Source organism: Scomber japonicus, chromosome 9 (assembly GCF_027409825.1).
Source record: "Scomber japonicus isolate fScoJap1 chromosome 9, fScoJap1.pri, whole genome shotgun sequence".
NCBI lineage: Eukaryota > Metazoa > Chordata > Actinopteri > Scombriformes > Scombridae > Scomber > Scomber japonicus.
Window position 1 is genome coordinate 23,955,225 of NC_070586.1, and position 25,733 is coordinate 23,980,957.

General features: G+C 39.2%; 2 protein-coding genes across 5 annotated transcripts; both read right to left on the reverse strand.

Annotated features, from left to right (window-relative positions):
• Positions 1-260: 260 nt before the first annotated feature.
• Positions 261-2,943, reverse strand: LOC128365140 (uncharacterized). Its single transcript, XM_053325784.1, has 6 exons — positions 2,722-2,943; positions 1,746-1,888; positions 1,513-1,580; positions 1,085-1,213; positions 847-942; positions 261-738 (listed from the first exon to the last, which is right to left on the reverse strand). Exons 1-6 carry the CDS (start codon positions 2,830-2,832, stop codon positions 650-652), a joined length of 636 nt encoding a protein of 211 aa, XP_053181759.1. The 5' UTR covers positions 2,833-2,943; the 3' UTR covers positions 261-649.
• A 3,872-nt stretch (positions 2,944-6,815) lies between these two features.
• On the reverse strand, positions 6,816-25,402 carry LOC128365141 (uncharacterized). 4 transcript variants are annotated; one of them, XM_053325787.1, is made up of 6 exons: positions 25,220-25,402; positions 8,228-8,370; positions 8,036-8,100; positions 7,805-7,942; positions 7,599-7,694; positions 6,816-7,515 (listed from the first exon to the last, which is right to left on the reverse strand). In XM_053325787.1, exons 1-6 carry the CDS (start codon positions 25,322-25,324, stop codon positions 7,460-7,462), a joined length of 603 nt encoding a protein of 200 aa, XP_053181762.1. In that variant the 5' UTR covers positions 25,325-25,402; the 3' UTR covers positions 6,816-7,459. The 4 variants fall into 4 exon arrangements, with proteins under 4 accessions (XP_053181762.1, XP_053181763.1, XP_053181760.1 ...); XM_053325788.1 differs by lacking the exon at positions 25,220-25,402 and adding an exon at positions 8,827-8,999; XM_053325785.1 differs by lacking the exons at positions 6,816-7,515; positions 7,599-7,694; positions 7,805-7,942; positions 8,036-8,100; positions 8,228-8,370 and adding exons at positions 15,817-16,259; positions 16,344-16,442; positions 16,554-16,691; positions 16,796-16,860; positions 16,976-17,118 and having other exon boundaries at positions 25,220-25,376.
• Between the last annotated feature and the right edge of the window lie 331 nt (positions 25,403-25,733).

Here is a 25,733-nt window from a genome sequence, read left to right on the forward strand (position 1 = left end):
CTGAAGCAACTTTTCTTCTGCATAACGAAAGTTGTTTTCCCCATGGGGAAACAGCGAAGTTTCCCAGCAACAGCCTTTGTTGAAGTTTCTGGGAATAGCTGTAGTAGTAATGAAACATTTCATTTTATGGGTCAGCAGAGTATCTTAGAGCTCTCATTGTGTTTGAAAAACAATAAAGGAATGTTGAAAATCGTATAAATCTGATCCAAATGCTTTTATTGAATAAAGGTGGAAATAAGTGACAAGAACTCCGCACAGAGGAAGAGAGAAATCTGCTTTATTTACCTCATACAACCAGTTGACAACAGTTATCTACTTTTTTATACAAAGAGGCATTTAGGTGCATTTGCCAGGCACTAGTGTACCAAATACTAATCAGATTTCACATGTCCTACACCGTAATAAGACTGTACATTTCAACCAAATACCACCAACAACCATTACTGATTACAGATCTAATATGACATGGCACCATCATCATCTAATTGTCTTTGCTAAAACTGATAACAAATGAAAAGTTTCTCCACAACACAAGATTATATTACATGCATATCACATTATAACTTCATTTAGTGTATGTTAAGCTGGATTTGTTTGGAATCAAATTTGTTTGTTTGTTCAGGGGGCTACGATGTGTCTATGCTCTGCTTTACTCTGCAGGAGGCTGAGCATCAGTTTGATCATTCTCTGTATCCTCAGCAGCAGGTGCAGAAGTTTCCCTGTCATCTGGACACACATCTGAAATGAGAGGAAATCACAGAATAGTGAAGAGGGTGGTGTAAAGACAATTCACTTTGATGATTTAATTAGATGCTGGCAAGGCACAGAGATAAAATATCAGCTGACCTGAGCCTCCAAAGTGGTATTCTGGGGAGAAATTAAGACACTCCGCCTGCTTCTTGAAGGTCTCTAGTTCAGATGGCTCCAGTTTTCCGGTGCGTGCTTTAAAAGAGGGGCAAAAAAAATTAAGCGAGGGGGTGAGTGGGAAGCCAGTTGAGAGAGGACAGAAAATCAGAAACAAACAACCTGAAAAGTTTATTAGTAGTTTATTGTTACTTAAATGAGACAAAAAGTTTAGACTTACTGAAGAGAAATAGATACCGTCCTTTGGTTTTTCCGTCAGGGAGGAGGGTGGTGTCTTCAGACAGGAGGCAGTCAGAGCAGGTCTCGTAGTATTTCCCATCATGATATGAAGTGTGGCCATTGATAGTTACTGTAAGACATCAGGAGAACATAGTTTTTGTATAAATGTAACCATAATGCTGATAGTAGTCTCCAAATTTAAAAGTGAATACCAGAGCAGGTTGGCGTTTGTACTGCTGTTACTGTTGGGGTGAGTTTTTCTATCTATCTGAAGTGGTGCACAAGAAAACACTAAGAGCCCTTTGTGACTGTTTTCTCTCACTCCTCTGTAACGTGTGATGGCTATGTGTACATTGCATTGCACAGCAAAGAGAGATGGTGAGTCAGGCTGTAAAATGAAAAATACTGTTAATATTTCCAGATACATACAAGTGGTGTGACTGGTGATTCCTGAGATGGTGGCATTAGCTACACCCTGGAGGCACTTATCATCATTTCTGTAATGTGAAAAAAGGAGTAATAATCAGCATGGACCCATCAATATAGTACATACTCATAACTGTGAGCTCTAAAAAACTCTCGTATTTGCATTTGAAAGAAAACAGAACACAGCAGTATGATATACAATACATTACTACATAATACATATATAATGTCCTTACAGGCGGTCGGCCCAGTAGAGGTTGATGACTCCACTGTCTGCAGACGCCGACAGTTCCACCCAGGAGCTGTTCACTGACACCAGGTCGCTTTTCAGGCCATGCTCGTCCCACGACCCCACATGAAGCACCCACTTCCCATAGATCTGACACATGCACACACACACACACACACACACACACACACACACACACACACACGTTTGTATAGCTATCTCAATGAAGGCATTCATTTACATAATGCATCTCCTTAACCCTTAACCTTAACCATTACAACTAAATACCTAACCTTAACCTTTCCCCTTAACTGAACCTAAATCCAATTCTAACCTTCACCCTGAAACCAAGTCTGAAGCCTCTTTGAAGGTGTCTCAGAAAGTGAGGACTTTTCCAACATGTCCTCACTTTCCTAAAATGTCCTCATTTCCCAGGTACAAAACTTAAATGGGTTCTTACAGTAATAGCCATACAAATACACATACGGAGTGAGTGAGTGAGTGAGTGATCATATTTTATTTTGATAGAATATAACAGGATAGGTGCTCTAAAGTCTGTGATGGAGATTAAGATAATGTTTTTAAAAGAACTTAATATTGTCAATTATCCATGACTTCACATTGCTTTGTTCTTTGCTAGTAAGAAGGTACATAATTCAGTAGCCTAGATGACCATACATGATACATCAATGTGTGTGAGAAAGTGGGACATGCTTAAACTTTACCAATGCAAGATAATAACCAAGATCAGATTTAAAACAGATGGCTACACAGATCCTTAAGAGTGATGCTATTAACCACCAATCACATATCTTAATGTTTAACACAGTCTAAGTTATTGTTTAGTCATGCTGTGGCACATTTTAAAGACATCAAAACAGAATTCTGCAATTCGGACATGTTAGCACACAGCACTGTACATCAGAGCCTCCTCACATACATACAGTATGACCAGCTCAGAACAAATGACCACTCATACTCACAGGGCTGTGGCTGTCCAGTACCAGAGGCTTAATCAGTTCTTTACAGTCCAGTTCAGATGCAGCACCCAGGGAGGTGACAGCCAGCAGAGCTACTACCAGCTGTGCAGCCATGGCTTTAGACAGCAGGCAGCCAGAGATCTACACTAAAATCACGGATCCTGCCAGCTAAAACTTCTTGAAACGAACAGGGAGACTTGTTGTGTAACAGTGGGCTTGGCCACACACACACACACACACACACACACACACACACACACACACACACACACACACACACACACACACACACACACACACACACACACAGACTCTCTCTTTTCTCCTGGAGGGAAGGAGTGATTTACTTTTCACATCCAGTCAGCAGGGGCCTGTGTTCTCTGTTTATCCCATTACATAACAGCCAGCTGGCAGAGTGTGAATAGCAAGACCCCTGCATCTTTAAAAGTGAGAACACCCCCCCACCCCCCAATAAAAAAGGATCTCTCTCTCTCTCTCTCTCTCTCTCTCACACACACACACACACACACACACACACACACACACACACATACACACACACACACACACACACACACACACAGATACAAAGAGATGCAAAGAAAATAAAGAAAACACAGAAATATTTCCCTTCTTGCCTCACCTCTTATTTCAACAAAAGCAATGGCCTAAAAATATTTCAGAAACTTACTTTTGTTGTCTTTGAATATATTAATACATTGAACAAGCTGGACATCAGCATGTTTGACATCAAGTAATTCTTTGTTTCCTCAGGGCAGATTCAAACTTATGTAACACTGAAAGATGATGGACAGTCATATTGCAGCCTAGTGTCTATCAACCACAGTGAGAGGGACTGGAAGTATCTAAAATAAAACAGAAAACATCACAAACAAAAGAAACACTGACTAAATAATGTGCCAACTCCCAGGACAACTACGCCTGCAACACCAAACAGTACTAGAAATAAAAGTGCATGTCATTAACTCAATAAAGTTAGAGAGAAAAAGAAGGCGACCTCTGAACTGACACTAAACTCAGATCAAACTGTCAAACAAAACAGTGCTGATCAAATATGGATCAATATTCTGTAGGTCCATAAATGTACTGTTGTACATGGACTGTACTGTTTAGCTTTAACCTGGTGACCCAGCCGCCATGTTGAAAACGGATGTGCAATAACACACACAAACGTCTGAACCAGCTATCAAAACAAAGAACAGAGAAGCTCACATTACAACACACACACACACACACACACACACACACACACACACACACACACACACACACACACCTACATACATACACACACACACACACACACACACACACACACACACACACACACACACACAGAAGGTGTGACTTCACTCTCTGTGGTTGACATTACTCCACTAAATCCTTACATAGCAAATAGTTATTTGCTGACATTTAGTGGGGCAAAATGTTCTATATTGTACATTTAAAGGACAAGTTCACAGTTTTTCCTCTGCTACACTAACATGTGCGTAACATGTGATGGCTCCAATTTTCCAATTTACAGATTTTGTTTATTTCTTGTAGAAGGAATAAATAATTACTGGTAATTATAGTTATAGTTATAATGTAGCAATTTGCATATGATGAGTCTGCACAACAAGATTCTTGAAATTCTTCATGCCTCCGGTGAAACACAAGGGCCAATCAGAAACTTGTCAATTGTGTAATGTTGTGCATGGCCCACGTTGAGGTCAGACTCCAAGTTGAAGATACAGAGTTTATTTGCACAGTACTATTTGTCAATAATGGGGAATAAATCACTGATTACATTTCATTTCCTCATATCTGCAGCATATGAATCTATTTTGGTTCTGTTTGTATTTTTGCTCATTTTTGGCTGCTGCAGGAGATGATAAATAATTAGAATCACATCTTTGGGTCAGTGACAAATAAGGGTTGGCAAGATGAACAATTCTAAACTGTAGTTTTAAAAGCAGGCATCAGGTTTATTAATATCTATACTCTTGTGTTTTATGTCATTTGAACTGACATTTGCAACATGCTTTTTTTAAAAACCAAAAGTAAGAGTTCTCCTGGAAATGCCCCATGGTGTAACCACAAAATAATGATACATATTAAATATTTTAATCACCTACAGTGTATTTTAGTGCATTTATTAAAAAAACAAATGAAAAGAAAACAATTTGGCATATTCCTTCATTTAAATGCTTTATTCATTTTAATGCTTATTGTCCATATTCAGCAGAACATATCCTACGGAAAATTTTGGCCAATGATGTAAAATTTGTTAAAAACATTTTGTTGCATTGCAAAAGTGGATTACATTTATTCCATACTTTAGTTCATGTCTATGGAATCAGATTTTTATGATAAAATACTGCTTACACCAACTGGACACTGGGTTGCATCAATGGATGTAACCAGTAACTGCCTAACCATGTTCCTTCTACCGTCAAACACCACTGATTATTGGTGGACTGAAAATCAGATATAACAGTCAACAAGGTTAACTGAACATTGTATTTCAGTTTAGAAAAATGAATATCTGACAACATTTTACAACAACAATCATGGTAATTTCATCTTAAAATGTAACTCATGTGTTGTATCATAGAAAAAAGAAAAAAGAATCACCTGACAACAACTCATAAGTCAACTCATAACTTGTCTTCTATTGCTAATACAGTTTATAAAAATATTTGACAATAAGAATTTTGGATAACTTATCTTTAAAAGATGTGTGTGAGCAGAGAGAGTTCAGAAGTTCTGGCTCAGAGATGATGTTATTATATTATAAAGAGGTCAGGTGGTTCAGATTATGTTAATATATTATAATGAGGTCAGGTGGTTCAGATTATGTTAATATATCATAACGAGGTCAGGTGGTTGAGGCCAGGTGAAGACATTCCGGTCTGTGATGAGCCACTTTTTCCTGTAATGTAAATAATTATATTTCATAGATGTTATGTTTGAGCATTTCTCAGTGAAATGAATTATTTGATTTTTTAGGTATTTTAAAGCTACTGTACATGTTCAAAAGTTGTTTTGAACATCTTTAATTAGTGTCATAAACTGCTGATATGTGACTAAATTGTCCTCTAACAGAAAGGGATTTAAAAGGACTCAAATGATTTAAGCAGTCATACGATTTTGACATTTCATTTTTAAAATCAAACACCTGTGTAAGCACATGGCATTGGTCTCAATATCTGAAATGTTATTCTTAAAGTAAATATTCATTTTAATGAATTATGAATTCTTATGCATAATCAATGCTTTCTAGAGTTACACCATAGGACATATAAACTGAGCAAACCTGACTAAGTCCTAAAAAAGTAAGTTTAGTAATTGTTTATTGTTAACCTTGTCACGCAGCAGTTGTGATCATCAGGGGTCTTTCTCTGTAAAACCACTTCCTGTTATATGGCCTTCTTCACAGTTAAAAAAAAAGTCCTTTTAAATGGTGAATACACTTTGATATACTTCATGTGGTTCACTTGACTTGACATGATTCCCCAAATTATATTTAATATTTACAACAATTGTATTCCATTAATCTTTATTTAATATGAAAGAGTGATAATGTAAGATTATGCCAAACTAGTCGATATGGTGTTTTATTGAGAATATTAGCATTTTAAGCATGTGGAATTTTTTGGTTCAAGTTTTGGTGTTACACCACTGAGACATTTTTGCCATAATCGTCTAATATATCGTATCGTGTCGTATCAAAATGGATTAAAAACAGAAATGTTCACAAGAACAGAATGTGTGCAACGTTTACATGCATTTCACAAAAAAGTTGTGTCATGTCATTGACCCCTTTATGTAAAGCCCTTTATGTAAAGCACATAGTACACATGGAACTCACTCTTCCTGATTACATAACACAAAACAACGTCATTCAGATGCCACTTTTTTACTTTTAATAGATTTGGGGATCCTCAAGCCACATTGAAGTTTCATTTTGCAGTAAACATTTTGGGATATTCGTGGTGAAATGAGTCACTTAAGGGAATGCAGGGTGGTTGTTGTGAATGTCAATTGGAGCCAATCAATGAAAGTGAAGTTGAAGAAGCATGAAGGAAACAATAAGCCAGTCCACAGCTTTACTCACAGTACTCCTATCTTTGACTTTACTAACACACAAAAGCAGTTGCTTTGAACCACAAAAAACTTTTTAAACTTTGTTACAGCTTTCGTTGGCCAGTGTTTTGCAGAAATCACTAAAAGCTCTCTGGAAGTTACTTCTATGGTGTCAACTAGAGGAAAATATGAATGCCAAAAGACAGTGAGTGCAAACAGATTACATTTATGCAAAAACACAAGCATGCAAACAACAATCCTAAATGTTATATGCATAAAAGACCGATGGTATCCTTTGAGATTTATGAATCTGGTATTAAATGTGAATCCATTCTTTAACACAACAAAAAAGGAGCTGCTGTAAATAAAAGTGTCTACTATGATAAATGACTTTAACAGGCTGAGTAGCTCTTTGTTTTTATAATATAGTGGGGAAAAAAACCATTTAGAAAGCTGTAATCTGTCTTGTCTCACTTTAAACCTCCTGCAAGATGCAGAAGGTGTTCTTCTTACATCTATAAAGACATCTGTGATGCATACAAGTGGTAACAGGACCTAAAATACACCAACAACAGTTCACTTGAATACAGATTTGACTCATGGTGTAACTTCAGGTCTCAGGATAGTCTTGAGGTGTAGGTGAGTGTTAACTCTATTGTTCTCCTTCCTTTACATCAGTGGCAGCCTCTTTCCCATCAGGACACAGGTCTGAAATAGAAAATTAACCCGATAAGTGTCTCAATAATTACCCATACTAGTTACTGTGGTGTGTATAGTAGTGAAGAGCTCACCTGTGATGCCAAAGTGGAAATTCGCAGGAAAGTTGAGGCACGCAGCCTGTTTCTTGAAAACCTCCAGATCATCATCATCCAGCTTCCCAGCCTTTGCTATAGGGCAGGGAGGAGGAGGGAAAAGTTCAAATATCTCAGTCAAAGCTGATGTGAAATACAAATGCCCATCAACAGTATTTACATGAGTGTACAGATAAGACACTCACTGAAGAGGTAGAGGTCTCTAGACGTTTTTGTTTCTCCGTTGGTGGCAGACCACTTAGTTGTGCCCGTTGAAAGGACACAGTCAGTGCTGGTCTTCAGGTGCTTCCCAACGTATTCATAATTGGTGCCGTTATAGTGAACTTGATATAAACATAGGTTTAATATATTTGTATGCAGTTGAAGTGTTGCTTGTAATTGTATAGCTTGTAAATTAATATGCGCAATCTACTTACAGATAATTGTAGTTGAGTTTTCAGAGGAGGTGGTATTGACGCTCCCACGAATACATTTTCCATCCCTTATAAGAACAAAGACAAAAAAACAAAAGAAAAAAAAAAGCACGAGAACTTTTGTGAGTTTCACCCGTTACCTTTGCAGCTAGTTGCTTTAAAGCTAAAATCCATTATAAAAAGATCAATAGTTACACTTTGTCTGCCCAGCTTAGGGTCATTTCATCACTACCAGGGATGGGTATATATTCAATCCAGGAGCTGGTGATTTTATGAAGTTCCCTCAGGACCTCTTCACTGGTTGATGTTCCAACAGTGTATATCCATTTTCCAGAAACCTACACACAGATGTGCATAATTAGACTAACTCAGATGGCTGAACACATCACTTACATTGCAAATGCTTTTGGAGGGAATCAGTTATGTTCATTATGAACAGGAGGAATGATTACAGTGTAGAAAACCTCCTTCGGTTTTTGTGTGGGCACCAAACGGGTCAAGTGCTTCAGGGAAACTCCAACATGAGCTGCTTCAAAGTTGGCTGCTAACCTGCTAATGCATTCATATTTAACTTGAGTAGCTAGTCAATGTAACATTCCTAAATGTTGGAGCTTCATAAAACAACACAACACACTAACCCTAACCCAAAAAGAAAAGAAAAGAATACTATTTGCTTTTATTAATTTTACCAATTTTAACCAAAAGTTAATTATAGATACACCAGGGAGGTCCTCTAAAACAAAGAGAACTGGACACCTGCTTCATACGTGGTGTAAATGCTGAGGACAACGTACCTGGCTTCGATCCTCCAGAGGTTTAAGCAGCTCTTCACAGTCTGGATCAGCAGCAGTCAGAGAGAAGAGAGCCAGCAAAACTACACAAAACTGAGCAGACATGATTAGAGGTCAAATGGATACTGTACCTCAGCAAGACCAGGAGGCAGTGTGTGATGACTGGCAGAGGGGAAGTCAACTTAATATGGGAGAGAGAAAGGAAGAGAGAGAGAGAGAAAGAAAGAAAGAGAGAGGGGTGTGACTGGGGGTTGAATGTGGTCATGGGAGATGGGAAGACAACAGTGTGTTTGTTTTAATGGTTGTTATTCAGGCCCCTGAGACAAGGCTCCCATAGAAATGGTGGGATTGTGTAATTCATGATTGATTGTTAATGTTTACACAACAGTGTTTTTTTAAGATGATCCCCTACATTTGCACTTGTGTAAGAAAAAAGTCCATAGTACATGTTGAGAGTATTTGTGTATATAGAAAGGCAGCTTTTTTACTGCCGAGAATAACGCTGGTTTTTGGCTCACTCACATTCCCTCTGTCTGTCTTCTGCTGGGCAGAATAAATTATTCCTTCTGTGGGTCTCACTCTTTCTTTGTCAGTGTGTCATGTGTTTGAGAACAGGAAGAGAGGGAGAAAAGATCACTTAGTATCAGGTACAATGTACTGTATACTCTACACTGTATGTTATACTGTATATGTTCTTTATCGATTCCCTTTTCAATTTCTCATCAATTTTTTGTGTGCAAAAAAGTAGGCAGTTTTTTAGTGACAATTTTTTTTTTTTATTATCTCCACTGTTTATCAATGACCTTGCATGCTGATGAATATATGAAACAAAACTAGATAAGTTAACTGCATTAATTAAATTATTATTTTGAAAGCATCTTACAGTCTCCTGCCTGTATGAGAATAACAAAACGACGTAAGCAGGAGTGCTCCACTGTTATTAACATTAATGTTATATCTTCAGCAGTGGACAGCAGCCTCTCTGCTGCACTGTTACTGTAGCTCTGGGACAGACATCAATGTGCAACACACTGAACGGGCACAGGGACAACAGGGTTGTTGAGGTGAGACAGACTGAGCACAGAGTTATTCTCTTCACCTCAGAGTTGACTGGACCAAAAATGACCCCCATTTGGAACGCTTGGCTGGCGCATACCCAAAAAAAAGTTTGTAGCTTCTGGATTTGCTTCAGTGTTGTGTGACCCACTGAATATGCGCAGTAGTGTTTCTCCTGCTGGCCCAGCCCGCAAGCTACCGCTTACCACTGAGCAGCAGTACCCTATCCAATCCTACTACTATAATTGGAGAGCAGGATGTTTGTCCGTCCGTCTGTCTGTTCACCTTTTGCCAACCCCTTCCATGATCTCCTCCAAGGTTTAGGGAGCCAGCCATTGCATATGGCATTTTTTCACATTTCATTTCATGTCAACTATTTCAATGTTAAATAAATAGTCTGCAGTTATACTTTTTATTTGGGACTCCGGAGCTACAGCCACCTGGGACTATTTTGTCAGCCTGTGACACATACAGTATGCGTATAGACGCCGTACGTAGGGGCGTGGACGACGGGAGAAGAAGAGACAACGAGAGGAAAATACTCACAATGCCAGTGTGGTAGCCGCTTTGCTGTCCAACTGTCTCCTGGCAAAGGGCCAGAAAGGGAGCTTCCTATGGACTGCCCACAGGAAGTGGGAAGCAGCCATATTGAAGATGGGGAAAAGTGGAAGGCCGGAAAAACACCAGAGCCTAAAGTTTCTGTTTTGATTTGTTAATGGACTATTTATTTTGTTGTTAGAGAGATCTTTGAATTAACTTAGTTAGTCAATTTAGTTATTATAGATAATTTGATGGTTTAATTGTTGGTCAGTTTCCCCCTTTTGTGTCTGTGTTGGACTAGTCCACTTGTGTATATAATTTTATAGTATAAAATACTACAGCTACAGTTTGTTATATAGTTTGTCACCCATACAATTCACACATTATGTTCCTCTTGGTCTCAGTATTAAGATCCCTTTTGTTTTTTTGTTTATGCATGTTCTCTTTTCTTTATGTATGTATTTATGTAAGTTTCTTTCAACTAAGACTTCTTGCGAAGGTTAAGGCCTATTTTCCTTTAAATTAATTGGAGAGAGTCATCCATATGTTGATAACTCACGCTTGGATTACTGTAATTCCCTCTATTTTGGTGTTGATCAGTCATCTCTTCGTCGCCTGTAGCTGGTCCAGTATGCAGCAGCACGTCTCCTGACTGGGAAGAGACAACATGATCACATCACACCAGTTCTGGCCTCTCTTCACTACCCAAATTATCTGAGTTGTTGCACCATCATGCTCCAGTCACAGCACTAAGGTCAACCGAACAGATGCTTCTGTATGCTCCTAGGTCAAAGCTCAAAACCAGAGGTGACAGAGCCTTTGCAGAGCAGTTCCGATATTGTATGGTAGAAAGCATCTACCATACAATATCTGAACTGGTCAGACCCTAGAAAGTTGTATTTATTGTGTTTTAAAGGTTCATCATACTCATAATTGTTTTTTTATTTTATCTTGTGTCTTCAGCTTGTACAGCACTTTGGTCAATTGAGGTTGTTTTAAATGTGCTATATAAATAAACTTTGACTTGACTTGACAAGCCGGTTATAATACATTTTTAACCAACAGACCACCTCATACAACTCCCAGTAATGCAGTCACCCAACATGGAGCCCCAGGCTGGTGGACACATAACAGCACACACGTTTTTGGGACCAGAGAGTGAGGTTAAGGTAAGAGACCTTGCTAGTGCCAATGACCTCCTGTATCGGAAAGCTGGATATTCTGCCCTTTCGAAATTAGAAAACGGTGGTTTGCTCTCTCGAGGATCAGGAAACCATAAACCTCTTTGAAACCAGAACACAACAAGTCAACATTGAAGGAGTCCAGCATTATGCCACCCCTCTCTTGAGGAAGACAGGGGCACTTAGGCTTAACAGTTCCCCACATTCTATCATGGCTCACCTGAGACCCACAGAGAAGTGTCTAAAGAAGGATCCAGAGAAGGCAGCTACCTACTCTGAGATCGGCAAGCTTATCCAGGCAGGTTATGTCAAGAAGCTTCTGCCAAAGGAAGCAGATCAGTCTACGGAGGCATGGTATCTCCCCCATCACCTGGTTAGTAAACAATAACAAATCACGACTAGTCTTCAGCTGCTCTTTCAGGTACCAGGGCACCTCTGTGAATGACCAACTCCTACATGGGCCTACGATCGATCCATCACTGCTCAGTGTTCTACTATGATTCAAATAGCACCATGTTGCCATGAGTGGAGACATCCGCTCCATGTTTCATCAAGTTTGTCTCCCACCTGTGGACAGACCACTCCTGGGGTTAATCTGGAGAGACCTACACTGTAAAGATGCACTGTTGAACTGTACAGTTGTACTGCCTGTACTGCCACCATTCAATCAGTAAACAGCTTAAATTAAACAGATGACTGTGCTCTCTGGCCAAAGTGGGCAATCATCACACACAAACCAGCATCAGTAGGTTTAATTCCCTAACAGTGCCACAACATAATTCTTCAAATGTCTTTGGTATCATCTTCAAGGACAGGAAGCTGGATCAGTTGAGCAACCGGTCGTGTGTAGACTTTCCCTTTCACCAGGACTTCTGCACTTCTGATGCATCTGGGGAGTGATGGATCAACAATCAGGACTGATTCACAGCCATGTTATCTGATGTCTTCTGCCACTTTTGCCGTGTCTGAAGAGTAGGCAAGTGGAACTGGAGCCAAAACTGGTTCACAAGAACCTGACAGTGGCACCATCTCGCCGCCCCATGAGGAGGGTGTTAGGTGTGATGGGATCAGGATTGGTGAATCAGCTGACAAATACCCCAGTGGTTTTGAGTTTAAACTCCCTTCTATCTCCACTTAGGTTGTGTTTAAGACATCCTCAGAAACTGCCTGGCTACCTACTGAAACTTGAAGGCCGGCCTTGATGGAACGAACTTCCCTCTCGCATGCTCCACTAAAGTAAGGAGCATTTAGTGGGTTAAACTTGAAGTCACTGTCTTTCAGTTGTGGTTCCATGGCTGCAAAAGCTTCTCAGAGTTCCCACTCAGCCCCACGGAAGTTGGAAGTTGGTACTGATACTATCTCCTTAAGTCGGCCTCTTTTTGCAATGAACTGGCAAAGACAGATCAGGAAGACATCTACATCCAAGGAGTTGAGGAGCTCAATGTGAACAGCTCGAGTTGTGAGGCACTTGAAGATAGCACCCCAGCGTTTCTCAGTTGTCCTGCCTATCTTGACCAGGTAAGGCCCAAAACAGTTCATCAATGTCTTTGATGAGGAGTTTCGTTGCCAGGTGACTTGGGTCTAGCAAAATGGGATGGACCTCTCCGATGGTTTGTTCTGCAGTCTTCGCAGTCTCCCCCCTGCTCGGAGCAGGCAAGTTGAGGAGGCACACACACACACACACACACACACACACAGACACACACACACACACACACACACACACACACACACACACACACACACACACACACACACACACACACACACACACACACACACACACACACACACTCTGTTCTCCTGAAGGGAATGAGCGATTTACTTTTTCACATCCAGTCAGCAGGGGCCTGTGTTCTCTGTTTATCCTGTTACATAACAGCCAGCTGGCAGAGTGTGAATAGCAAAACCCCTGCATCTTTTAATGTGCTCCCCCTCACCCCCCAAAAAAGCATCTCCCACAGACGCAGAGAAAGTAAAGATACAAACACAGAAATATTTCCCTTCTGGCCTCACCTCTTATTTCAACAAAAGCAATGGCCTCAAAATATTTCAGAAACTTTCTTTTGTTGTCTTTGAATATATTAATACATTGAACAAGCTGGACATCAGCATGCTTGACATCAAGTAATTCTTTGTTTCCTCAGGGCAGATTCAAACTTATGTAACACTGAAAGATGATGGACAGTCATATTGCAGCCTAGTGTCCACCAACCACAGTGAGAGGGACTGGGAGTATCTAAAATAAAACAGAAAACGTCACAAATAAAAGAAACACTGACTAAATAATGTGCCAACTCCCAGGACAACTACGCCTGCAACACCAAACAGTAGTATAAGAGAAACCTGGTGACCCGGCCGCCATGTTGAAATAGACGTGGGAGGACACGGAGGGACTCACGTGCACTAACATGCACGAACGTACGAGCCAGCTATCAAAACAAAGAACAGAGAAGCTCACATTACAACACACACACACACACACACACACACACACACACACACAGAAGGTGTGACTTCACTCTCTGCTGTGGTTGCCATTACTCCACTAAATCTTTACATAGCAAATAGTTATTTGCTGACATTTAGTGGGGCAAAATGTTCTATATTGTACATTTAAAGGACAAGTTCACAGTTTTTCCTCTGCTACACTAACATGTGCGTAACATGTGATGGCTCCAATTTTCCAATTTAGAGACTGATGGTTTATTTCTTGTAGAAGGAATACATAATTACTGTTAATTATAATTATGGTAATAATGTAGCAATTTGCAAGATTCTTGAAATTATTCATGCCTCTGGTGAAACACAAGGGCCAATCAGGAACTTGTCAATTGTGCAATGTTGTGCATGGCCCACGTTGAGGTCAGACTCCAAGTTGAGGATACAGAGTTTATTGGCACAGTACTATTTGTCAATAATGGGGAATAAATCACTGATTACATTTAATTCCTCATATCTGAAGCATATAAATCTATTTTGGTTGTGGTTGTATTTTTGCTCATTTTTTTTGCTGATGCAGGGGATGATAAATAATTAGTATTAAATCTTAGTAGACATTGTAAGAGAAGGTCATGTAAAGTACACAGTGCACGTGACCCTCACTCTTTCTGAGGGTGCACTGATAATAGTTTTACATAACACAAAACAACCTTACTTAGATGCCACTTTTTATACTTTTAATAGATTTTGGGGATCCTCAAGCCACATTGAAGTTTCATTTTGCAGTAAATGTTTTTTGATATTCGTGGTGAAATGAGTCACTTGAGGGAATGCGAATGGTTGTTGTGAATATAAATTGGAGCCAGTCAATGAAAGTGAGAGAAAATTGCGCTGCTCATTGGGGATGAAAAGCCACCATCTTTTTCTTCTTCCAGGGAAATCACGACACAGTAAAACAACTTGTGAAAGGGCTGCACTCCGGCAACAGATTCTCACTGCCATGTAAAACCACTGCTCTCCATCCTTCAAGGGGCCCTTTCACAAGTGACAACATGGAAAGACCAGTGCGGAGGTAGAAGAAGCATGAAGGAAACAATAAGCCAGTCCACAGCTTTACTCACAGTACTCCTATCTTTGACTCTACTAAACAGCTTTCATTGGCCAGTGTTTTGCAGAAATCACTAAAAGTACTTCTATGGTATCAACTAGATTGTAGTTGATACCATAGAAGTACTTTTAGTGACAGATGTGTTCCTAAGTGTAACAGACATGATGTTTTTTTATGGCTGCAAATGTTGTGATTAGTATTTATTAAGATTTATTTTAAAAGGAGTCGGTTTTTGTTAAATCTTACATAATTGATAATTTGTACAAACATGATACAGAGTTCATGATTTGATAAAAACTGTTAGTGGCTAGTAAAAATTGGACATGATTTCCTACAAAATGTTGTGGAAGTGATCATTTGAAAATGAAACAGTTGCAAAGGTTAATAGAAATAAAATATTGCATGTTGGATATTGATATTTCCTATCTTGTTGAATCATTCTGAATAATTATTAATTATTAATTGTGATTAATCATTAATCTGATCAGTGTCTTCACGTAGAATATCATTAATAATAATATAAAATTAAAGATAAACCGTGCAACTTTGTTATTTCCGAGATGTGTTATCAAACTGGTAGCCCTTTGCATTACTCAGTACACTTGAAGTAGCTCTTAGTTTCAAAAAGGTGGCCTGAACTACAGGAAAACGCCAAAAGACAGTGAGTGCAAACAGATTACATTTATGCAAAAACACAAGCATGCAAACAACATACATAAGCTTTATATGCATAGATGATGGTATCCAGTGTGATTTATTAATCTGATATTAAATGTTCTATTCACTTCTCTCTTCTCTATTCACACAACAAAAAAGGAGCTGTTGTAAATAACAAGTCTACTATGAAAATGACTTTTAAAAAGCTGTAATCTGTCTTGTCACACTTTAAACCTCCTGCAAGATGGAAAAGGTGTTCTTTTTACATCTATAAAGACATCTGTGATGCATACAAGTGGTTACAGGACCTAAAAAACATCAAATACAGATTTGACTCATGGTGTAACTTCAGGTCTCAGGATAGTCTTGAGGTGTAGGTGAGTGTTAACTCTATTGTTCTCCTTCCTTTACATCAGTAAAGGGGTTGCCCTCTTTCTCATCAGGACACAGGTCTGAAATAGAAAAAATACCTGATAAGTGTCTCAATAAGTTACCCATACTAGTTACTGTGGTGTGTATAGTAGTGAAGAGCTCACCTGTGATGCCTCCAAAGTGGAAATCGGCAGGAAAGTTGAGGCACGCAGCCTGTTTCTTGAAAACCTCCAGATCATCATCATCCAGCTTCCCAGCCTTTGCTATAGGGCAGGGAGGAGGAGGGAAAAGTTCAAAATATCTCAGTCAAAGCTGATGTGAAATACAAATGCCCATCAACAGTTTTTACACGAGTGTACAGATAAGACACTCACTGAAGAGGTAGAGGTTTCTAGTTTTTTTTGTTTCGTCCGTGGTGGCAGAAGAAGTGGTGGTGTCTGTCCAGAGGACGCAGTCAGTACAGGTCTTCAGGTACCTCCCAACGTGTTCAAAATCGGTGCCATTAAAGTGAACTATTAGATATAAACAGAGGTTTAACAAATTGATATGCACTTGGAAGTGTTGCTTATAATTGTTAGTTTAGCATGTAAAATAATGTGCATCATGATCTACTTACATATCACTGTTGTGGAGTTTTCAGAGGTGGTGGTATTGAGGTTTCCATGAATACATTGTCCATTACTTGTTAAAAAATGAAATTAAAAACAACACATGAGAACTTTTGTGAGTTTCACCAGTTACCTTTGCCACTGGTTGCTTTAAAGCTAAAATTAATTTTAAAAGGATCAATAGTTACATTCTGTCTGCCCAGCGCAGGGTCATTTCATCACTACCAGGGATGGGTGTAGATTCAATCCAGGAGCTGCTGGCAGTTTTAAGTTGCCTCCGGGACTCTTCATTGGATGTTGTTCCAACATGGAAAATCCATTTTCCAGAAACCTACACACAAATGATCAAATGAAACTCATATTTAAAAAAAAATTGTACGTAAGCAAAACATTATGTGAACTGATCTTGGACCAAAGAGCTAAGACACGTCTTCTTTTAGTTTTGTGTAGTGAATTTGGGATCAAATTAGTACAATGTGTGGTACAAATTAAAGGTAGGGCCACAATTTTACAAGTCTGTCCTAAAACAACAGTAAGGTGCCCAAACGAACATTGACACGTTCTTTCTTGCTGTACTCATTCCTATTGTTCATACTAGGCATTTAGAGATCTCATAATGAGCTTTCAATGTAAGTGATCGGTGACAAAATCTACAGCCCTCTTTTCATGCAAAAATATATTTAAGGGTGCAGCAGGTGGTTGACTGGTTAAGAGTGCATGCCACCTACACAGCAGACCCTGGTTTAAATCCCAGCCGGAGGACTAGTCTTTTTTGCCAAATGCCCTCTTTTTGTTACAATCCTTCCACTGCAGCTGAACACTTTCAACTTTATTTGACTAACTCAGATGGCTGAACACATTACTTACATTACAAATGCTTTTGGAGGAAATCAGTAATGTTCATTATGAACAGGAGGAATGATTACAGTGAGGAAAACCTCTTACAGTGTTCGTATGGGCACCGGACTGTTGCTTTAAGATAAATGGTGAATCTTTCCTTTAGCAATATACACATTTGATGCATATCTGCATCCATAGCCTTCACATTTCTTAATACCATTATTACTAATGTGCATTTATTAAAGCAACACTTACATCCTGACAGTCTTTAGTTTTGGTTATTTTCAGTATAGCATGGACAACACCTTACTCCAGATGTGAAATCAATCATCGGGGAACATTTAGTCACCTGAATGTTTCATTGTTGGCATGTTCAAGTGCTTCTGGGAAACTCCAACATGAGTGGCATCAAAGCTGACTGTTAACTTGCTAATTCATTCATATTTAACTTGAGTAGCTAGTCAATGTAACATTCCTAAATGTTGGAGCTCCATAACACAACATAAAAAAAGAAAAGAATACTATTTGCTTTTATTAATTTTACCAAACCATGAAAAAAGTAAATTATAGATACACCAAGGAGGTCCTCTAAAACAAAGAGAACTGGACACCTGCTTCATACGTGGTGTAAATGCTGAGGACAACGTACCTGGCTTCGATCCTCCAGAGGTTTAATCAGCTCCTCACAGTCTGAATCAGCAGCAGTCAGAGAGAAGAGAGCCAGCAAAACTACACAAAACTGAGCAGACATGATTAGAGGTCAAATGGATACTGTACCTCAGCAAGACCAGGAGGCAGTGTGTGATGACTGGCAGAGGAGAAGTCAACTATATATGGGAGAGAGAAAGGAAGACAGAGAGAGAGAGAGAGAGAGAGAGAGAGAGAGAGAGAGAGAGAGAGAGAGAGAGAGAGAGAGAGAGAGAGAGAGAGAGAGAGAGAGAGAGAGAGAGAGAGAGAGAGAGAGAGAGAGAGGATGGGAGTTGAATGTGGGCATGGGAGGAGTGGAGACAACAGTGTGTTTGTTTTAATGGTTGTTATTCAGGTTACTGAAACGAGCCTCCCAAAGACATGGTTGGATTGTGTTATTCATGGTCCAAAGTGATCAAAGGGTATATGTATACAGTGAATTTTTACACAACACTGTTCTTTCAGATAATCCCCTCTATTTGAATTTGTTGTGTAAGAAATCATGATAAAGAGTCCATATATAGTTAATGTTTCATGTATTTGTGTATAAATAATGTATTTTTTTAGTGACAATACAACAGTTTTATTATCTCCACTGTTTATCAATGACCTTGCATGCTGATGAATATATGAAACATAACTAGATAAGTTAATTGAATAATTACTTTGAAAGCATCTTACAGTCTCCTGCCTGTATGAGAATAACTCAATGAGGGAAGCAGGAGTGCTCCACTGTTATTAACATTAATGTTATATCTCCAGCAGTGGACAGCAGCCTCTCTGCTGCACCGTTATCTCTGGGACAGACATCGATGTGCAACACACTGAGTGGGCACATGGGTGTTGAGGTGAGACAGACTGAGCACAGAGTTATTCTCTTCACCTCAGAGTTGGTTTAAATTGTTTAATGTTGCAGTGTGTGTTGTGTCTCGTTTGTTACTGCTGGATTTTGCTGCTCCGCTCTGCTAATGTTACTCTGTGAGTGACAGTGTAGAAGGTACACAGTATACTTCACGTTTGTCTCACCAAGGTAATTATTTAGTCATGATATCAAAACATGCTTGCACCATGGATGTATTATAAAAGCTGGATGCTGGACCAAAAGTGACGGCCATTCAAAACTATGAGAATTGCTCGGCTGGCACATGCCCCCAAAAAAGTTTGTAGCTTCAGTGTCGTAAGGCCCAAGGAATATGTGAAGTAGTGTTTCCCCTGCTGACCAAGCCCGCGAGCTACTACTACTTTACAATGTAATGATGTTACGGATTTTTTAAAATTGCCTTTCTCAGCTATAGGGAGGTTTTACATAAATTCTCCATAGATCAAACATCCATAATATAAAGAATGATAATTGACCTTGTATGCAGTTTTTACAGTTGTGGTCTACGGGGATCATATGCTTTTTACCCCAGGTGGCCACTGGGAAAAGTTGGCCTGCAGGCTGAGCAGCAGCACACTATCCAAATCATATAATACATCTATGGCTTGCAACTACTGCTGTTTTTGAAGATGAACTACCACATAGCTGAAGATAACTTTAGCGTTTGCAGGCTGTAGACAGTCTGGACTACCCTCACAGATGAGTTCTGCCTTTTTTGTTCTGTCAACACCCCACACCTTACCATCGAGAAGAGGAATTGATAAGCCTGGAGGTATGCGATACCAATTGGACAATTTGAAACCAGTTTCAAAGTGGAGCTGGTTCTCGATATCCCTCCCTAGACACTGCTGTGCTTTTATATAGAAAGGAAATGAGAATGTTCACAGGCACGTAGACCTTATACATGATGATCATACATCTTTTGTAGTGAAAAAAGTTTAAAACATTGATTAAAAGCAAGCATATTTTTATTTTTCTGTATCAACTAACCTCTCATACCACACTGACATCACAGTTTATCCAGATGACATTTAAGCATGAGTGAGAATGTAGGTCGCAGAAATTGAGATGTGCACTTATTTAGCAACTTGGATCAAGGTTTAAACAACTAGATATGAGAGAGGCCCAAGCAAACACAACCAACCTATCATATGGCTACAGGTTGAGTGTCCCATCTTGTTAAATAAGATGGTCAAATAGGAGGGGGGGTCAATACTGTATACTGTGCTTGTGTAGTTAACAGTATGACTTTTTTTATGTAAAAGGGTTAACCTTTGCCCATACCTTTTTTTTCTCTTCCTGATTGTCCTCAGTGGCTGATCTGATACAATTTAAGCCTTGAACAAAGCTCCTTTCCCCCCTCAATAACCATTTAAAGTGAAAATGCAAACACAAGTTTCAGGTTGAGCTGAAGATTTTCTGTGAATGATGTTTATACTCTGAAGAGAGCTGACTTTGATCTGCACATCATTTGCCTCGTCAAGCCTTAAAAACACATGATACAGGGTGAAAGGATTTTACTTGAGGTTAAATCTGATCAATGTTATATATCTGTCATTTATTGTAATGTGGAGGAAAAACTGCCATCTTAACAGACAGAACTCGTACTAATAATCATAAGTGTTGTGTTTTTAAAATTGTGTAAACGGGATGTGCCATGGTAACACAACTGTTATTGACAACGACATGGCAATCACACAGGTACTTGCTGACCTCCAGAAGAAGAGTCAAACAAATCTCAGTGCCTTCACTTGAATTTAATGGACTCAAGTCCTGACTGGAGATCACATAAAAGTTGAGATGACAGAAAAACTGATTCCCAGACCTAATATAAACACAGTCTCAGTGATAGTCTTAAAAGATCTACACAATTTCACTGTTGAAAAGACTTCACATAGATCTGCACAAGCCTCAAATGAACCTCATAGTAATATAATTGTGGAGTCTTTCCATTTTTCTTCCAGTAAGACTTTAAGAAGATTGTCAAGAAAAGACAACAGATGTTCCACATGACAAACTGGTATAACACATTTTCAACCATCAACCGTCTTTAAATCCTTGAGAATTTAAATTTTAGGATACATAGGATACTGGCCGTTTGTTCGGCATGAAATCCATGATATGACATTTAGTCTCACACACACACACACACACACACACACACACACACACACACACACACACACACACACACACACACACACTCTCCTGGAGGGAAGGAGCGATTCACTTTCCACATAACAGCCAGCTGGCAGAGTGTGAATAGCAAGACCCCTGCATCTTTCAAAGTGGGAACACCCCCCCCTCCACCTCCCCTAAAAAGCTTCTCACACACACACACACACACACACACACACACACACACACACACACACACACACAAAGAGATGCAGAGAAAATATAGGAATAAACACAGAAATATTTCCCTTCTGGCCTCACCTCTTATTTCAACAAAAGCAATGGCCTCAAAATATTTCAGAAACTTACTTTTGTTGTCTTTGAATATATTAATACATTGAACAAGCTGGACATCAGCATGCTTGACATCAAGTAATTCTTTGTTTCCTCAGGGCAGATTCAAACTTATGTAACACTGAAAGATGATGGACAGTCATATTGCAGCCTAGTGTCCACCAACCACAGTGAGAGGGACTGGGAGTATCTAAAATAAAACAGAAAATAAAAGAACCACTGACTAAATAATGTGCCAACTCCCAGGACAACTACGCTTGCGACAGTACTAGAAGAGAAACCTGGTGACCCGGCCGCCATGTTGAAATAGACGTGGGAGGACACGGAGGGACTCACGTGCACTAACATGCACGAACGTACGAACCAGCTATCAAAACAAAGAACAGAGAAGCTCACATTACAACACACACACACACACACACACACAGAAGGTGTGACTTCACTCTCTGCTGTGGTTGCCATTACTCCACTAAATCTTTACACAGCAAATAGTTATTTGCTGACATTTAGTGGGACAAAATGTTCTATATTGTACATTTAAAGGACAAGTTCACAGTTTTTCCTCTGCTACACTAACATGTGTGTAACATGTGATGGCTCCAATTTTCCAATTTAGAGACTGATGGTTTATTTCTTGTAGAAGGAATACATAATTACTGTTAATTATAATTATAGTAATAATGTAGCAATTTGCAAGATTCTTGAAATTCTTCATGCCTCTGGTGAAACACAAGGGCCAATCAGAAACTTGTCAATTGTGTAATGTTGTGCATGGCCCACGTTGAGGTCAGACTCCAAGTTGAGAATACAGAGTTTATTGGCACAGTACTATTTGTCAATAATGGGGAATAAATCACTGATTACATTTAATTCCTCATATCTGAAGCATATAAATCTATTTTGGTTGTGGTTGTATTTTTGCTCATTTTTTTTGCTGATGCAGGGGATGATAAATAATTAGTATTAAATCTTAGTAGACATTGTAAGAGAAGGTCATGTAAAGTACATAGTGCACGTGACCCTCACTCTTTCTGAGGGTGCACTGATAATAGTTTTACATAACATGAAACAACCTTACTTAGATGCCACTTTTTATACTTTTAATAGATTTTGGGGATCCTCAAGCCAGATTGAAGTTTCATTTTGCAGTAAATGTTTTTTGATATTCGTGGTGAAATGAGTCACTTGAGGGAATGCGAATGGTTGTTGTGAATATAAATTGGAGCTAGTCAATGAAAGTGAGAGAAAATTGCACTGCTCATTGGGGATGAAAAGCCACCATCTTTTTCTTCTTCCAGGGAAATCACGACACAGTAAAACAACTTGTGAAAGGGCTGCACTCCGGCAACAACCTCTCACTGCCATGTAAAACCACTGCTCTCCATCCTTCAAGGGGCCCTTTCACAAGTTGACAACATGGAAAGACCAGTGCGGAGGTAGAAGAAGCATGAAGGAAACAATAAGCCAGTCCACAGCTTTACTCACAGTACTCCCATCTTTGACTTTACTAACACACAAAAGCAGTTGCTTTGAACCACAAAAAACTTTTTAAACTTTGTTACAGCTTTCGTTGGCCAGTGTTTTGAAAGACAGTGAGTGCAAACAGATTACATTAATGCAAAAACACAAGCATGCAAACAACAATCCTAAATGTTATATGCATAAAAGACAGATCCTTTGAGATTTATGAATCTGGTATTAAATGTGAAATCTATTCACTTCTCTTAATGCAACAAAAAAGGAGCTGCTGTAAATAACAAGTCTACTTTGTTAAATGACTTTAACAGGCTGAGTAGCTCTTTGTTTCTCTAAAATAGTAATAATTTAAAAAGCTGTAATCTGTCTTGTCTCACTTTAAACCTCCTGCAAGATGCAGAAGGTGTTCTTCTTACATCTATAAAGACATCTGTGATGCATACAAGTGGTAACAGGACCTAAAATACACCAACAACAGTTCACTTGAATACAGATTTGACTCATGGTGTAACTTCAGGTCTCAGGATAGTCTTGAGGTGTAGGTGAGTGTTAACTCTATTGTTCTCCTTCCTTTACATCAGTGGCAGCCTCTTTCTCATCAGGACACAGGTCTGAAATAGAAAATTAACCCCATAAGTGTCTCAATAATTACCCATACTAGTTACTGTGGTGTGTATAGTAGTGAAGAGCTCACCTGTGATGCCTCCAAAGTGGAAATCGGCAGGAAAGTTGAGGCACGCAGCCTGTTTCTTGAAAACCTCCAGATCAGCATCATCCAGCTTCCCAGCCTTTGCTATAGGGCAGGGAGGAGGAGGGAAAAGTTCAAAATATCTCAGTCAAAGCTGATGTGAAATACAATAGCATGTTTTTACATGAGTGTACAGATAAGACACTCACTGAAGAGGAAGAGGTTTCTAGACTTTTTTGTTTCCTTGTTGGTGGCAGAAGACACAGTGGTGCCCGTCCAGAGGACGCAGTCAGTACAGGTCTTCAGGTACCTCCCAACGTGTTCATAATCGGTGCCATTATACTGAACTATTACATATAAACAGAGGTTTAACATATTGGTATGCACTTGAAGGGTTGCTTATAATTGTTTGTTATAGCACGTAAAATAATGTGCATCTTAATCTACTTACATATGATTGTGGTTAAGCTCTCAGAGGTTGTGGTATTGACGCTCCCAAGAATACATTTTCCATCCCTTATAAGGACAAATTTTTAACAAAGCACATGAGAACGTTTGGGAGTTAACCTTTGCAGCTGGTTGCTTTAAAGCTAAAATCCATTTAGAAAGGATCAATAGTTACACTTTGTCTGCCCAGCGCATGGTCATTTCATCACTACCAAGGATGGGTATATATTCAATCCAGGAGCTGCTGAGAGTTTGAAGTTCCCTCAGGACCTCTTCACTGGTTGATGTTCCAACACGGTATAACCATTTTCCAGAAACCTACACATAGATGTGCAAAATTGAAATCCATATTTTTAAAAAATTGCACGTAGGCAAAACATTTTGCTAAACTGATCATGGAGCAAGAGCTAAGACTACTCTTAGTTTTGTGGAGTGTATTTGAGATCTAATTTTCAGAATTTTTCTAGTCTGCCTTAAAACAAGAGTTAAGTGCCCAAATGAATCTTTCCTTTACATTTCTTAAAAACGTTATTACTAATGAGCATTTATCGAAGCAACACTTACATTTGTAGATGCCTTACTATCCTGACAGTCTTTAGTTTTAGTTGTTTTCAGTCTGGCATGGACAACACCTTTCTTCACCTTTGCTCAAGTGCTTCTGGGAAAATCCAGCATGAGCAGCATCAAAGTTGGCTGCTATCCTGCTAATGCATTCATATTTAACTTGAGCAACTAGTCAATGTAACATTCCCAAATGTTGGAGCTTCATAATAACACACCACCACCCCAAGAAAAGAAAGAAAAAAAAAGAATAGTATTTGCTTTAATTTATTTTACCAAGCCATAATAAAACATAAATTATAGATGTGCCAGGGAGGTCCTGTAAAAAAAGAGAACTGGACACCTGCTTCATATGTGGTGTAAATGCTGAGGACAACGTACCTGGCTTCGATCCTCCAGAGGTTTAAGCAGCTCTTCACAGTCTGGATCAGCAGCAGCAGTCAGAGAGAAGAGAGCCAGCAAAACTACACAAAACTGAGCAGACATGATTAGAGGTCAAATGGATACTGTACCTCAGCAAGACCAGGAGGCAGTGTGTGATGACTGGCAGAGGGAATGTCAACTAAATATGGGAGAGATAGACAGAGAGAGAGAGACAGAGAAAGAAAGAGAGAGAGAAAGGTTGGGGGTTGAATGGGGTTATGGGAGATGGGAAGACAACAGCGTGTTTGTTTCAGTAATTATTGAGGTTATTGAAATGAGGCTCCCATAGAAATGGTGGGATTGTGTAATATAGCGAGATGACAGCTGGGGTAGAGTGGTGTCTCTCTGAATAAAACTTGCATTGTATTTGTTCACATTTATGCCTCTTGTTGTTTGTACCTCTAAAAAAAAAAAAATAACAAAAAACAAAACATACCTTAGATTTATGCAGGGAGACCTCTAGGTTCTCTTT